Here is a 12,203-nt window from a genome sequence, read left to right as displayed (position 1 = left end):
TCTCCACTTTGCAGAGACTTTGGGCACATTCCAAAAAAGCCAAGGCAGCATCAGTAAACTTTATTAGGCACCTTGCTACTTACGGAAATGTGTAGGGCTGCTACTTTTTCTACCCCTCTTGCATTTTGCAAGCATTACCCTCAAAATTTATCTTGACGGAGGGATGCCACTTTTAGCCAAGAGGTACTTTGCAATCTTTTTGCTTGAATCTCGCATATGCTGCCTCCTTCACTCCTCCTATTATTAAGTATTTGTATTCTGGTCCCAACCAGTTGGGAAGCAGGAGAGCAGGACGACAGAGAAATTAAAAATGACCTTCATGGTGATTTAGGTTATCTTTATCCTCGCTCTCCCTCCTTCACAACACCCACCTAGCCATCCCCAGAAAGCATATACTTTATCACAACCACCAGTATGCGAAGAGAGAAAAAGCCTAAGGGAACTAGAAGTGGCGGTTGTTGATGTGGGAGTGGAGGGGTAGTACTGCCATGTGGAGGGCCTCATAACCTTTTCAAGTTCTTAAATGGGCAGCTGTATTTAGTACACCGCTTTTTCTGACCAGCCTGCACATACATACGTTTCCAAGCAGTTGTGAAAGAGCTAGAGCAAGGACTAAGAGAACCTGAATCACCATGAAGTTAATTTTTCATGTTTAAAGCACTGGAAAAAAATGTTCCATGTCCTTTAGGTTCTCCTAGTGGTTAGTGGATAATGAACCCTTTCTCTTGCCAATCTACTATTAGCACCCACGGTGGGGGGAGCAGTCAATCAGGTTCCATGAAATTCAGGCTGAAACCGCTAATCTCAGCCTGCGTTCCATGGAACCCGCAGGCTGTCTCTCCTGCCGCGGGCCGCCATCTTCCCCCTACCCTACCCTTTTCTAATTTATTTTTCACTTTTCCCAACCACCCTCCCCAGTCCCACTTACCTGATTGTTGCAGCGGTGGCAACCACTGCAGCAGCTTCTCTCCTCGCTTTTCGTGCCACCATGGTAATAGAAGAGGGGCTCCGTATGGAGCCCCATCTTCTACAACCATGGTGGCCTTTTTGGATAAGTATTTTCATTAATTGAACGGGCCGCGCGTGGCGTCCTATTCAATGAATGAAAATACTTTTTTATTTTCGGACCCCGGGCTATGCTTGGTAACCCGGGGAGCTAAATGCGTTAGCACCCCATTCCAGCCCTTGCAACAGGGTGCTAATGCCACATTAGTGCCCCCTCATGCATTACAAACATGTTTAGAAGAATCATATGATGTCCTCCTGTTTAGTGCTATAGTGCCTGTTCCCCTGTCAGTTATCCAAAAGCTTTTACTCCTGATAAACAAACGCTGAGAGCTATGCCTGATTTCAAGTTTGAAAATTGGGCAAATAATGTTTTCAATTTAGTGGGAGGATTAGTTGCCAGTGGTGGATCAGAAGCACAGTTAATTTCATATCCTGATTAGTCCTCACTAATATCGGTACCTCAGATTTGTTGTTGGGAATTTATTCTCAATAAAAAGTCCTTTCAGTTGTACTAAATACACAATCCAGCTCTCCACCAAGGTAACGACTGCAATCAATGCTTGTGTGCAATGAGAGCATTAGCCCTTCAACAATATTCTCTTACGACCCCCCGCCCCCACTCAAGATCTCCACTGTCAACTTTGGTAAGTGACCAGTTCTCCTTTTCACCACAGCTTATCAGTGAATACATTATATTTAGCAAAGAGAATACAGTTATCCATGACACTATGAAATACCATGTTTCTCACTGACTAACTATGCACTCAAGTAGACTGTATCTAACTTTCAGATGATATGTGATAAATGCCTAGCACCCAGCCCAAATTACCTTCTGAACACTGTTGGTTTTATAAGCTTGCCTGCACAGGAGGTCCAATCAGTTTAATCTTGCAAGTCACTATAATCATTGCACGGACAGCACTGAGTCCACAAATTGCCATCTCCAATATCTATGGCATTTATTGATTGTTCAATGATTCACAGCTGCTTATAAGGGTCTCTATCCTTACGAGACTCACCTACACTTCGAATTAATTTTATTAGAGTGTGTGTGAGGTGGCTGGGTGGCACACTGTGGGATTGCCAGGTACACATTGTGTCACATAGTGGCCAATCGCATTTTTCTTTCTCCAGGTGAACAAAGGAGTCTCATTGGGTTGTATGTCATTCCTTCAAACGCAGTGGATACATGACTCTCCATCACCCCCATGAATCACTTAAATGGAGTGCCTTACACCGGAATAGGTGGGCTACATAGATACATTTAACACAGTCCAAGGAGAGCATTGAGATTTTCAGGAAGAAAACAGGTGTTCTACCCAAAGACAATACAAAAGCAAATGGTGTTGATACTCTATTTTGCCATTCAGAGGCACCTGGACCCTGTTATATATAGGGCAGATACAATAATCCGTCTTATGTCTTCTCCGGCTTATTCCGGCATTTAAGTTGACTTTTGAAAAGATAATTTTGTAACAATGGGAGCCTACAAAAACTCCCCAATCTCTTTATGCTCTTTACAGAAGTGGCCAAAAGACATTTTGAAGGCTTTTTTCATGTTTTCCTTTGTATCAGTAAACATAGTTTATGGGAATTATTATGGTAAATATACTAGTTCATAGGCCTTTTGTCTTCTGTGGTAAGGTAGTTGTAAAACGGCTATCCTAGTAGTGAAAATGTCATCTTGCAATATAAGTGAGTAACAGGTTCTTTTGGGAAAAGATATAAAGTTGATATTTATAAGAGATCAAATGCTTTTTTTTAAGCTATCCTTTTTTTCTTTTTTTTATTTCCTAAAGTTGTAGCCACATTTCACAAGAAATTTGGGTGCCGGTTTTAGGGCCTCATTACATGTTTGGCAGTCCGGAAAATTACGGTGCCGGTAGCAACGTACCGGCATCCTTTATGGACAGCCAAACTGTAAGTTTGCCGGTAGTTCAGGCCCCTACCAGCATTCTTCAGGTTTCCCATTCCCAACAGGACTCCATGGGAATGGGAAATAACCTATAATATTCTTGTAGCACTGGGATGTCAGGCGGCAGTAACAGTGTTACGGGGTTGGCGACAACCCACCTGTAGCACTGGTGGGTTACCGCCAACCTCTTAATGAGGCTCTTGATTTATAAATCCAGCATTTGATGCAGAGAGATTACTTCATAATCCAAATGCCAGCTGGACACTTTTTATGAATGGGCGCGTCTAATGCTTTGAGGACCCGATCCTGGCAAAGGACTGGCGAATGCTAATATAGCACACTGGCTTTTTCCATTCACTATTGAACGCTACAATGTTAACAAAGTACGTTGAGCTGAAAGGGTTCATGCTTATATAATTGGAGCTAAAGCTGCTCCCATTGTATTCCAAAGGCATATATCTTTAACGCTGTTGCCACCTTATTAGATTGTCCTTATTTTGCCTCCAGGATTTGCAAAATCTTGTCTCATTGGGATGAGTTTTGAGCATCGTCACAGTGCCAGCCCTTGCTCGGCATAATGCTATGCAGCAATTTCAACTGCTGTTTCAGTAATCTCTATCATGCTGTTCTTTCCTTTCTTTCTTTGCTGCTGCGCCACACTACCATCTTTGTTTGCTCTGAACCTGCTGGGCCTCTCCCCTATCTCTCTTTTCTCCTTGGCACCATGTCTGCCACTTCTTAAGGGAACTTAGTAATTTCTCTTATAATGCTTCAGCTTGTATTCAGATCTGCTTCTTTGTGTTCCTCCTCTGTTCCTCATCTTCATGTCTCACTCTAGTCCATCTCTTCATTCCAGCCGTCCTTTAGTTACTCTTTCCCAATCTCACAACCCTGATAATTCGATGTATCCTCCTCTGTCAGATCTTTAATAGTCCATTAGCATTGTTCTTTGGAATGCCTCCTAGTATTGTAACAAAGCTCACTCCGTCTTGGATATCTTTTTTCATCTTCATCTTCATTTTCTTTGCTAAACAGGAACTTGGATCACTCACTCCAACACTGCTACTCCTGCCGCTCTCTCCTCATCCTTCTTCTTTGGTCACTCTGCTTGCCTATCTGAACCCAGTGGCAGAGTTGGCATTCTACCTTCCTCTCATTTTACAGTCCCTATTCCTCCAGTGTACTCTACTGTTGACTATCACTTTTACTCTTTTACTTGACCTCAACAAATTGCCTTTTTAATAGTTTTATTCCCCCCCTGGCCCTGTTACGACTTTCTGCGAAGACCTTGATGCTTTTCTTTCGTCTTTTCTTCCGTCACATATGACTTTTACCCTTTTTGGAGATTTTAACCTCCATCATTCCCCTATCCATTCTACTAATCCGCTCTTATCCATTCTTGACTCGTATCATCTCTTCACTCTCCCCACTCCTTCACATTTCTGGTTCCTCCCTTGACTTAATCTTTTCTACCATCCATCGTACTTCATCTCCCTCTGCCTTAGTGCTATATTCATCTGACCATTTCCTTCTTTCCTTCTCTCTCTTGCTCTCTCGCTTGTCCCCTCTTCCTCCCTTAACAACCTCTTTTCATGGTCGCAACCTTTGCTCTTTTCAGGCTTCATCCTTTATCTCTACCGTTACCTTGCTTCTTCCATTGAGCGACACCTTCTCTTCCCTTTACTCTGATTCAGCCGCTCCCATCTTTTCTTCTACTTTATTGCATACTCTTAACTCACTTGCATCCTTCGCTCCTTTTTGCAAACCATCATAGCTTTGGCTGAATGCTTCTCCATGTCTCTCTCGATGTATCCTACAAAGGCGTGGGCACAAATCCCAATCGGCTGCTAACCATTCGTTGGTCGACTCCCTGTAGTCTACCTATGACAATACTTTCTGCAAGTCAACGTTATTTCAATAATCCGTTAAATGTTTTCACCACCCACCGCTGTCGACAATTTCATACTATGAACCACATTCTCTCTTCCCCTGCCCCTGACGCTGCTACTCTCTCCTCCTAGAGCATCTGAGTTTGCAGAATACTTTTCTTCAGAAACGTCTCTTGTCTGCTATTCTATCTATTCCTTTTCCTTTGACCTTCTTTGTCTACCTTTTCCCTTCTGTCAGACTCTGTCTCCTCTTATCTTTCAAAGGCTCACATGGGCAAGTAGAATAGCTCAGCAGGATTAGTGCTTGCTGCTGCAATCTGTGTTTGATCTGCATGTCACAGGTTCGAATCCCCAGCAAGACCAACTCAGATTTTCATTCTTCTAAGGTGAGGAAATTAGTAGCAACTTCGTTTGGGTGTTAACTATATATAAATATGTTCTAGGTACAGTGCTTTGGCAAAAGCACTATATAAATAACAAATCATTATCATCCTACTGCTGCACCTTCTGATCCACTTCCAAATTCCCTAATTCCATCAGTATGTCCTCTTCTTCCTTATCTTACTGCTCTTTTTTACTCTTCATTATCTACTGTCACATTCCTTTCTTTGAAACACGCTTCCTTCCTCCCTATTTACAAGAAACTGTCCCTTGACCTTTGTCTCCCTGAGAATTTACGCCCCTATTTAGCTATTACTTTTCTTTTAAAGCTTCTTGAGCGTGTTGTCTGCTATCAAGTATCTGCCCATGTCAATATAAATGCACTTCTGCCACCTTTTGAACCAAGAGTTTGTCCATGTCATTCCACCAAAACAGGTCTCCTTGCAGTATTCAACTCTCTTCTAATGGCTCATTACTCTAAGCTTCCCTCCCTTATACTATTGGATTTGTCAGTAGCCTTTGACACTATCGATCATTCCATTCTCGTTTCTTCCCCTTATCTTGGTTTCCAGAGATCTGTTTTGGATTGGTTTTGTTCTACAAATATGGACCTTGTTTTCTTCAGGCCTGGCTCCCTTGTCTGAATTTTCATCAAACGGAATGGCGCATAGGCAGAACTGAGGAACAACAGAGATATGCGAGGGTGTGACTGAAGGTAGGCTATTGGCGACTACAGCTCTTTGCAAGCCAGATAGATGATCGCATATCTCTATGATGCGACAGGACCTTAGGGTGTCCGCTCATATTTTGAATCTGTGTTTTCCTTCTTCGTACTAGGCCCGATATTTACTGGGGCATTTTCCAAACTGAGGGAGATTCTCCTGAAATTCTATTTGGACAATGTTTGTTGAAACTAGTCAAGGGGTGTGCTCTTTATGGAAGACATCAATTTATGCAATTTTAGGTTTATTGTCTCTTCTGGTAGACTTTTGTTTTTGCCTCATGGAATTACAGAAAATTATATGTCTTGTGTATAATCTTTGTCTGAGGTCGAGAACATTGCTCTTTATCCAGATATGCTGCTATTGTAGGCATTTTGTATTCATGTGATTTGTGTTAAGCTGATGTTGAACATACTGCACTTTGTTTGAACATATCTTGTTACCACATGCATTCTATTTATGTGATTCGTGTATTATGCCTGGTGTTTTTTTCCATTACTATTGTTATGTGTTTCTGCTATTTATGACTCTTATTTCTACATTGTTGGATAAGTGTATTTTTGATTAAAATTATTATATATACATTTTCTGAATCTAACCTTCATACACAAATCTGGGTTTTCAATCATATGATATGTGACATAGCATGAGAGTGATAGTGAGAGCGAGTTTGTGTTAGAATGAGTGTGAGTGAGAATGATTGTGAGATTTGGTTTGAGTGAGAAGAGTGAGTGGGTGTGAAATTAAATTCTGAGAGTGTGGCAGTGAGTGAGAATTTTTGTGTCAAATAGTGAGTGTGTGTGGCAGGGGATGTGACTGCGTATCGTGCGAGTATTCTGCCACCTCTAAGAGCCCTTATGTAGAATTATAGATGGGTAGCTATCAATTTAGGATGCATTACACTGACTGTGAACAGACACCGAGGTTATCCTCACTCCTACTCCCCTTGGATCCTCCACACAGGTAGCCAGGGAAAGGCCATCTCTTTGGATGCTGACCCTGGAGGTGGAGAAGCGAGGGAGGATCACCTGGGTCCTTGGGGATTGGAAATTAGATGTCAGGCAAGACACAGTATTCCACATTTCCCTTCCAGCGAGAATCTTCTATTCCAGGGGCAGTTATGGGATATTGTTATCCATGTCCCATTGACCAAGAAAAGGATAGGATATGCCACCCGTCCAGATGTGCCAGAAAGAGGTAAAAAAAAGGGTTATGTGTAAGATGGGTAGGACATGGTATCCCCCTCTCCCCAGTGACAACCAACCTGACCTTTCCTCAACCTCTATGGGCTATTGTAAGCCTGCTCCCCTCATTTTCCCACATGTGACACTTGACAGGACTGTGACGAAGAAGAAGCAACTAAGAGTGATGAAGATTACACCCTTTCACCACTCTAGTACTGGGACAAGGAAGATGTCTGCTGAGAGCTGTGTGGGTCAGGCAGAGCTAATCAAATATCCACACCTGCAGCCTGTCAAGGGGATGCAGTTGTATAAAGGGAGACCAGCCCAGCAGGAAAGAGAGCAACAGGGAGACCTGTGTGTGGAAGAACAGCAGGAGATCCGTGGTGGGGCCGTAGAAAAATCCAGGACACTGGCAGTTATTCCAGAGGACTTGTTGGGCCCAAGACGAGTGGGCTGTGTATTTCCCACAGGTCTGGAAGCCTCCATAGCCCAGAGCGAGCAGCAGGGGCTGCTGAGGAGTCCGGGGCACAGAGGACGCTGCCCGCGTCCAAGAAGAAGCATTGGAAGTGCCGCTGTGTGGAAGGAAACACCCAGCAAGCGAGTGGGACTCATGCCGGTGCATTTCCTGGCTTCCGATGCCAAAAGGAGGTCGTGGGAACGAACGGGAAAAGACACAGAAGGCTGGTAAGTATCGGGACGCTTCTATAGTACTGCACAGAAACAGCCCGTGAAAGTAAGCAAATAAATGCACATTGAATGTGAACTAAATGGAAATTTAACATTGAAGTAAACCAAATGCATATTGAATACTGAACTAAATGGAAATTTAACATTGAAACAAATAAGTGCATATTAAATACTGAACATAATTAAGCAACATAAGTGCACATTGAACACCGAACTATAAGTGAATAATATTCAATATGTGTTGCTAATGATTTAACTCAAACCTTAAAGTCAAGTTTATTAAAGGTGAAAGGGAGCCATACAGTTTAGTTGTATAAGTCAAGACAGTGCAGCAAGGCGCTAGTTTGGCAAAAGGTGTGTGACATGCAGTGTCAGAGCCGCAAGGCTATCAAGGAGAAGCCAGAGGAGCACAACACTACACATTAAGCCAAGGGGCCAATCAAAGGAACTAAGTGTAGGTGATTTGGTGCATAGGCGCAAGAGCCAAGGAACCTGTGTGGGCTGAGAAGTCCAGGGACCCAGGTTACATGAACTGTGATGGGTGAACCGTGCGGTCTAACAACTGCGCATAGACCAGAGAGCCTTGAATGGTGAAAGATAAGGGTAATTGTGCGGGGATACTACCAACTCAAATAGTGTTACCGCTGTTAGGTCCAGTGCTATTAGCGCTGGAACATGAGTAGTGGTAAGGCGGTAAATCCCAATTCCCCATTGGGTCAATTGGATCCAATGGGTTTGGGGTGGTGCTATTAGCACCGGTGCAATTAGCGCCACACTAATAGCACCGAAAACGGGTGGAAAGGGGAAATGTTTACCTCTAGCAAAAAGCTGGAGTAAAAGTCCCACTTTCCACCCAAATCATGATTGGGCCAACCTTTAAATGCAGCGCTAATAGTGTTACCACCGCATTTAAGGGCTACCGGCCAACTCGTGATAAGGTCCTATTTCCCTAACTTTGTCATCCATACACAATTTGTTGGCTTTAGCTATGAGAGCAAGGATAGATTTTGGACCCAGACGGAACTCTTTGACTCAGACTTTCCTTAGATTCGCTCAGGTAGGGAAATCCCACCTTAGCATAGGGCAAGTTGGGCTTTCAACCATCATGACATTTAAGTTAATAAATATCTTTTATTAGATCTTTATGTCTGTTGTCTGTGTCTGCATGATGTCTTCACAATTCCTACCACCATCCTTCACCACCACAGCTTCCTGCAAGATCTGCCACAGCGTTCGCAAAGTGTCAGAAAATGTGCTCCCCGTGTGACAGAGGAGCCACTAATTGTGCAGCTGTTATTTCTTTCTTAAGGTCACTGGAAAACCCGCAGGGGCAAATGAAAATGGTGTGTCACCTTGTTGTATTCTCAAGACAGTTGATTATGAAATTAATGATCTTCTGCCATGACAGCACAATAAGAGGATTCTGCATTTTAAAGAGGAATTGTTACTGGTGGCTTCCAATGGAGGCCATACACAAGAAGGTAATTTGATAACAAGACTTAATGCAAAGTGGTAACGGGTTTGCTCACTTTGCTGAGTACTGGCAAGGGTGGACTAACTAGTCATGCAGTAAAAACTGATAATAATTTTCTAGCTAGAGGCTACAAATAAGAACACCCAACATTAAACTATTTATGAACATATTTCGTGTTGCGTTTAAGTGATCTTGGTGCTTTCTGCAAAGCAGCATTCATTGGCTATTATCTCCAGGACTGTCCTCATTTCGATCAGACAGACTGAATATTTTCGGATAGTCTGTTTACTGAACGTCATATTTAACACCTACTTGGAGTTTTATTTTCTTGACTGGGAATTTCCCAAACGCAGGAATGAAGTGGCTTGTAATTGTTATAGGAAGGAAAGGTAGCCATACAAACTCCTGTACTATTACCCCTTCACCCACTCCCTTTATGTGTCTTGCATTCATCCCCCTTTACTCATTTCAGGCCACAATTTACTTCCAATAACAAGATGGTGGAAAAATACTGCGGTGAGGACAACTTAGAGCATGTGAAGGGCTCTAGCTGGTGATGGGGGCTGTCACCCATTCTCACACATTTAGCTTAGACATATCCTTTCTATATTGGCAAGGGGAGCCTGCTTTGGATTCTGTCCTGTCAAAGGGCATTCTTAATAAATGAAAGGAGGGGGTAAGGAATTAAGAGCATAGGCGTTACTATGTTGAGTCACATTTTCCTTTTTTCTTTTCCCATCAGAAGAAGGGCAGCAGCTGCAAGCTTGCCACTCTTGAGGATGAGCAGGAGGAAGCAGCAACCTCGGAGTCAGAAGAGGTGAGAGATGAGGAGCTGCATGAAAATGTCGAAAATGTCAAATAGAATGCATAGTTTGGGGTATGTTTGAGGTTCCGAAAGTGGTGGGAATTTTCCGGGGGCTAGGCCCTGGTAGGGTGTTGGATCTGTGAAGCTAATGCAGGAGAGAAGCCAATATGAGTAGAAGAAGCAAAGGCAGGAACCAGGCAAAGCAAGGGATACGAGCAAGGCAGATGGAGAAGAAGCCAGGTCAGAATGATGGGAAAAGGAATTGTGTACAAGCCAAGTTCTCTGCTTCCCCATTGGCAGTGTACATGTTAGAGGTAGCACTACCTGGGGACATGCAGAAGCTCAGACTGTCTGGGTAGGTTACTGTGCAGGTGGTCCTCTCTACTAGTCCATGAGAGAAGAGCAGCTGTAGAGCAGCACAGGTCACCTGATAGAACACAAATCAAATGATGAGAATGCAAGAGCAACGCAAAGGCAGTAGGCAGCAGGGAAGTGTCCTCGCGAGGAGAGGGAAGCTGTTGGATCCGGTAGCAAGGGACTACAGGGTATGAAGACTGTATCCCGCTTGAGCGAATACAACAAATACTATTAAGTCTGCAAGATGACACTGTGTACGTCTCCTCCTTCCTTGCACCCATACTGCTCTATTTCTGGTACATTCTATTGTGTTTTTTATTTTTGTTTCCTTGCAAGATGTACCAGGGCCGTGATACCTCTGGGTCTGGGTGCTTTTAACATATGAAATAAATAAATAAACAAATAAATAACCAAGGCATGAAAGACATGGCCAACTGTACCAAGCTGTAGAAAAGTGCCAACGACAAGACACAGCCTAGCAATGTGCTAAGTGCGAGACAAATTGTGATAAAATGCCTTAGACTACACAAACTAGCACTCAGTAGTAAGCGACTTGCAAGCAGAGTACATACAGCGTGCAAGAACACAGGTCAAGGACTGAAGCAGCGGGCAGAACTAAACACAAGACAGGGGACACAAAATGAAGCAAGTTCAGAATTAGGACAGTGGGATCAAACGAATACCTGGGAAAGAAGCAGAGGAACCAAGGGATAGGGGCCTGGACTGCAGGAACACAGCACCCGCCGAAGGGATGGGGAGATTGCTGGATGTATGAAAGTGTGGAAACGCTGAAAAGAACTACCTCACACATGCTTTAGTTAAGGCTGAAGACCGATGGCTCAGTAAAGAAGTGAAGAGAAATTTGTCAAGCGTCTTGGTTGCAAATGTTTCAGTAAGCAGTGCAAAAATAAGCCCCTTCGGGTATTTGTTGTTTATAAGTGGTTCTTTACAGCAACACACCGCAGGCAGGGTTACATTATTGACGTACACAAAACCAATACCATGTGTTTGTAACTCTCTTTTGTCAAAAGGCCTTCGATTTGTACCTGCTTCCAATGCAGGTGTAAGAAATCAAAAAGAAGTGACTGGTTCTGTATCAGGCCTGGTTATAGTTACAACATGTATGTGATCAGTTGATCAGTGGTGCACAGGTACAGCAAGCGTTGGGCTCCATGTATTGATATCTTTGATCCACAGACTCAGAAGGTATGAGGGCCCAAGAATGTATGTCAGTAATGCACAGGTGCAGAAGATCCCGGTTTTGCTGGGAGTGTTATTAGTAATGTACGAGTACAGAAAGCATGAACTGCTCCAGAGTGATATAAATGGTGGGCAGTTACAGATCATGTGTGGGTCCAGGGGGGATGTATTAGGGGTTTGCAAGTACACCATTGAATGAGGTTTCATGGATTAATGTCATGCACAAACATAGATGGTGCTAGTTTCTGGAGTGGTAAAAGTAATGTGCAGGTTTCGCCCTGAGAAAAGGACATCCGTTACCGTTAGCTACATGCCCTCTTTGGTGTTAGCAGAATAACCACTTGGAACAAATACCGACTTCTGGGAAAATTACATCACATCATCATCATGGGAGTGTTGCTGAAGTTTTGTACATCTGAAGATCAGTAACCAACAGTTAGTCACACCTCTTACCATGTCACCAAATATGTCAATACAACTACCATATTGGAACATGAAAGGAGAATCAAGCAACATGCTATTAGCCATATTACAATGGTTTCTAGCACTAAATATAGCATTGATCTTCAAATATAGTCACA

At 43.2% G+C, this 12,203-nt stretch overlaps 1 protein-coding gene across 2 annotated transcripts in view; it reads left to right on the top strand.

The window, feature by feature from the left end:
- The window catches only part of CIMIP4 (ciliary microtubule inner protein 4), a 960,512-nt gene that overhangs the window by 856,341 nt on the left and 91,968 nt on the right, over positions 1-12,203 (top strand). For both annotated transcript variants that reach the window (XM_069653007.1, XM_069653008.1), the window contains exon 7: positions 10,003-10,077. In XM_069653007.1, coding sequence (XP_069509108.1) covers positions 10,003-10,077 — 75 coding nt within the window. The remainder of the gene's footprint in view (positions 1-10,002; positions 10,078-12,203) is intronic.

This window comes from Ambystoma mexicanum, chromosome 3q, assembly GCF_040938575.1.
Source record: "Ambystoma mexicanum isolate Mex_15411 chromosome 3q, UKY_AmexF1_1, whole genome shotgun sequence".
Taxonomy (NCBI): Eukaryota; Metazoa; Chordata; class Amphibia; order Caudata; family Ambystomatidae; genus Ambystoma; species Ambystoma mexicanum.
The sequence above is the reverse complement of the archived record's forward strand: the minus strand, read 5'-3'. Positions and strand labels throughout refer to the sequence as shown.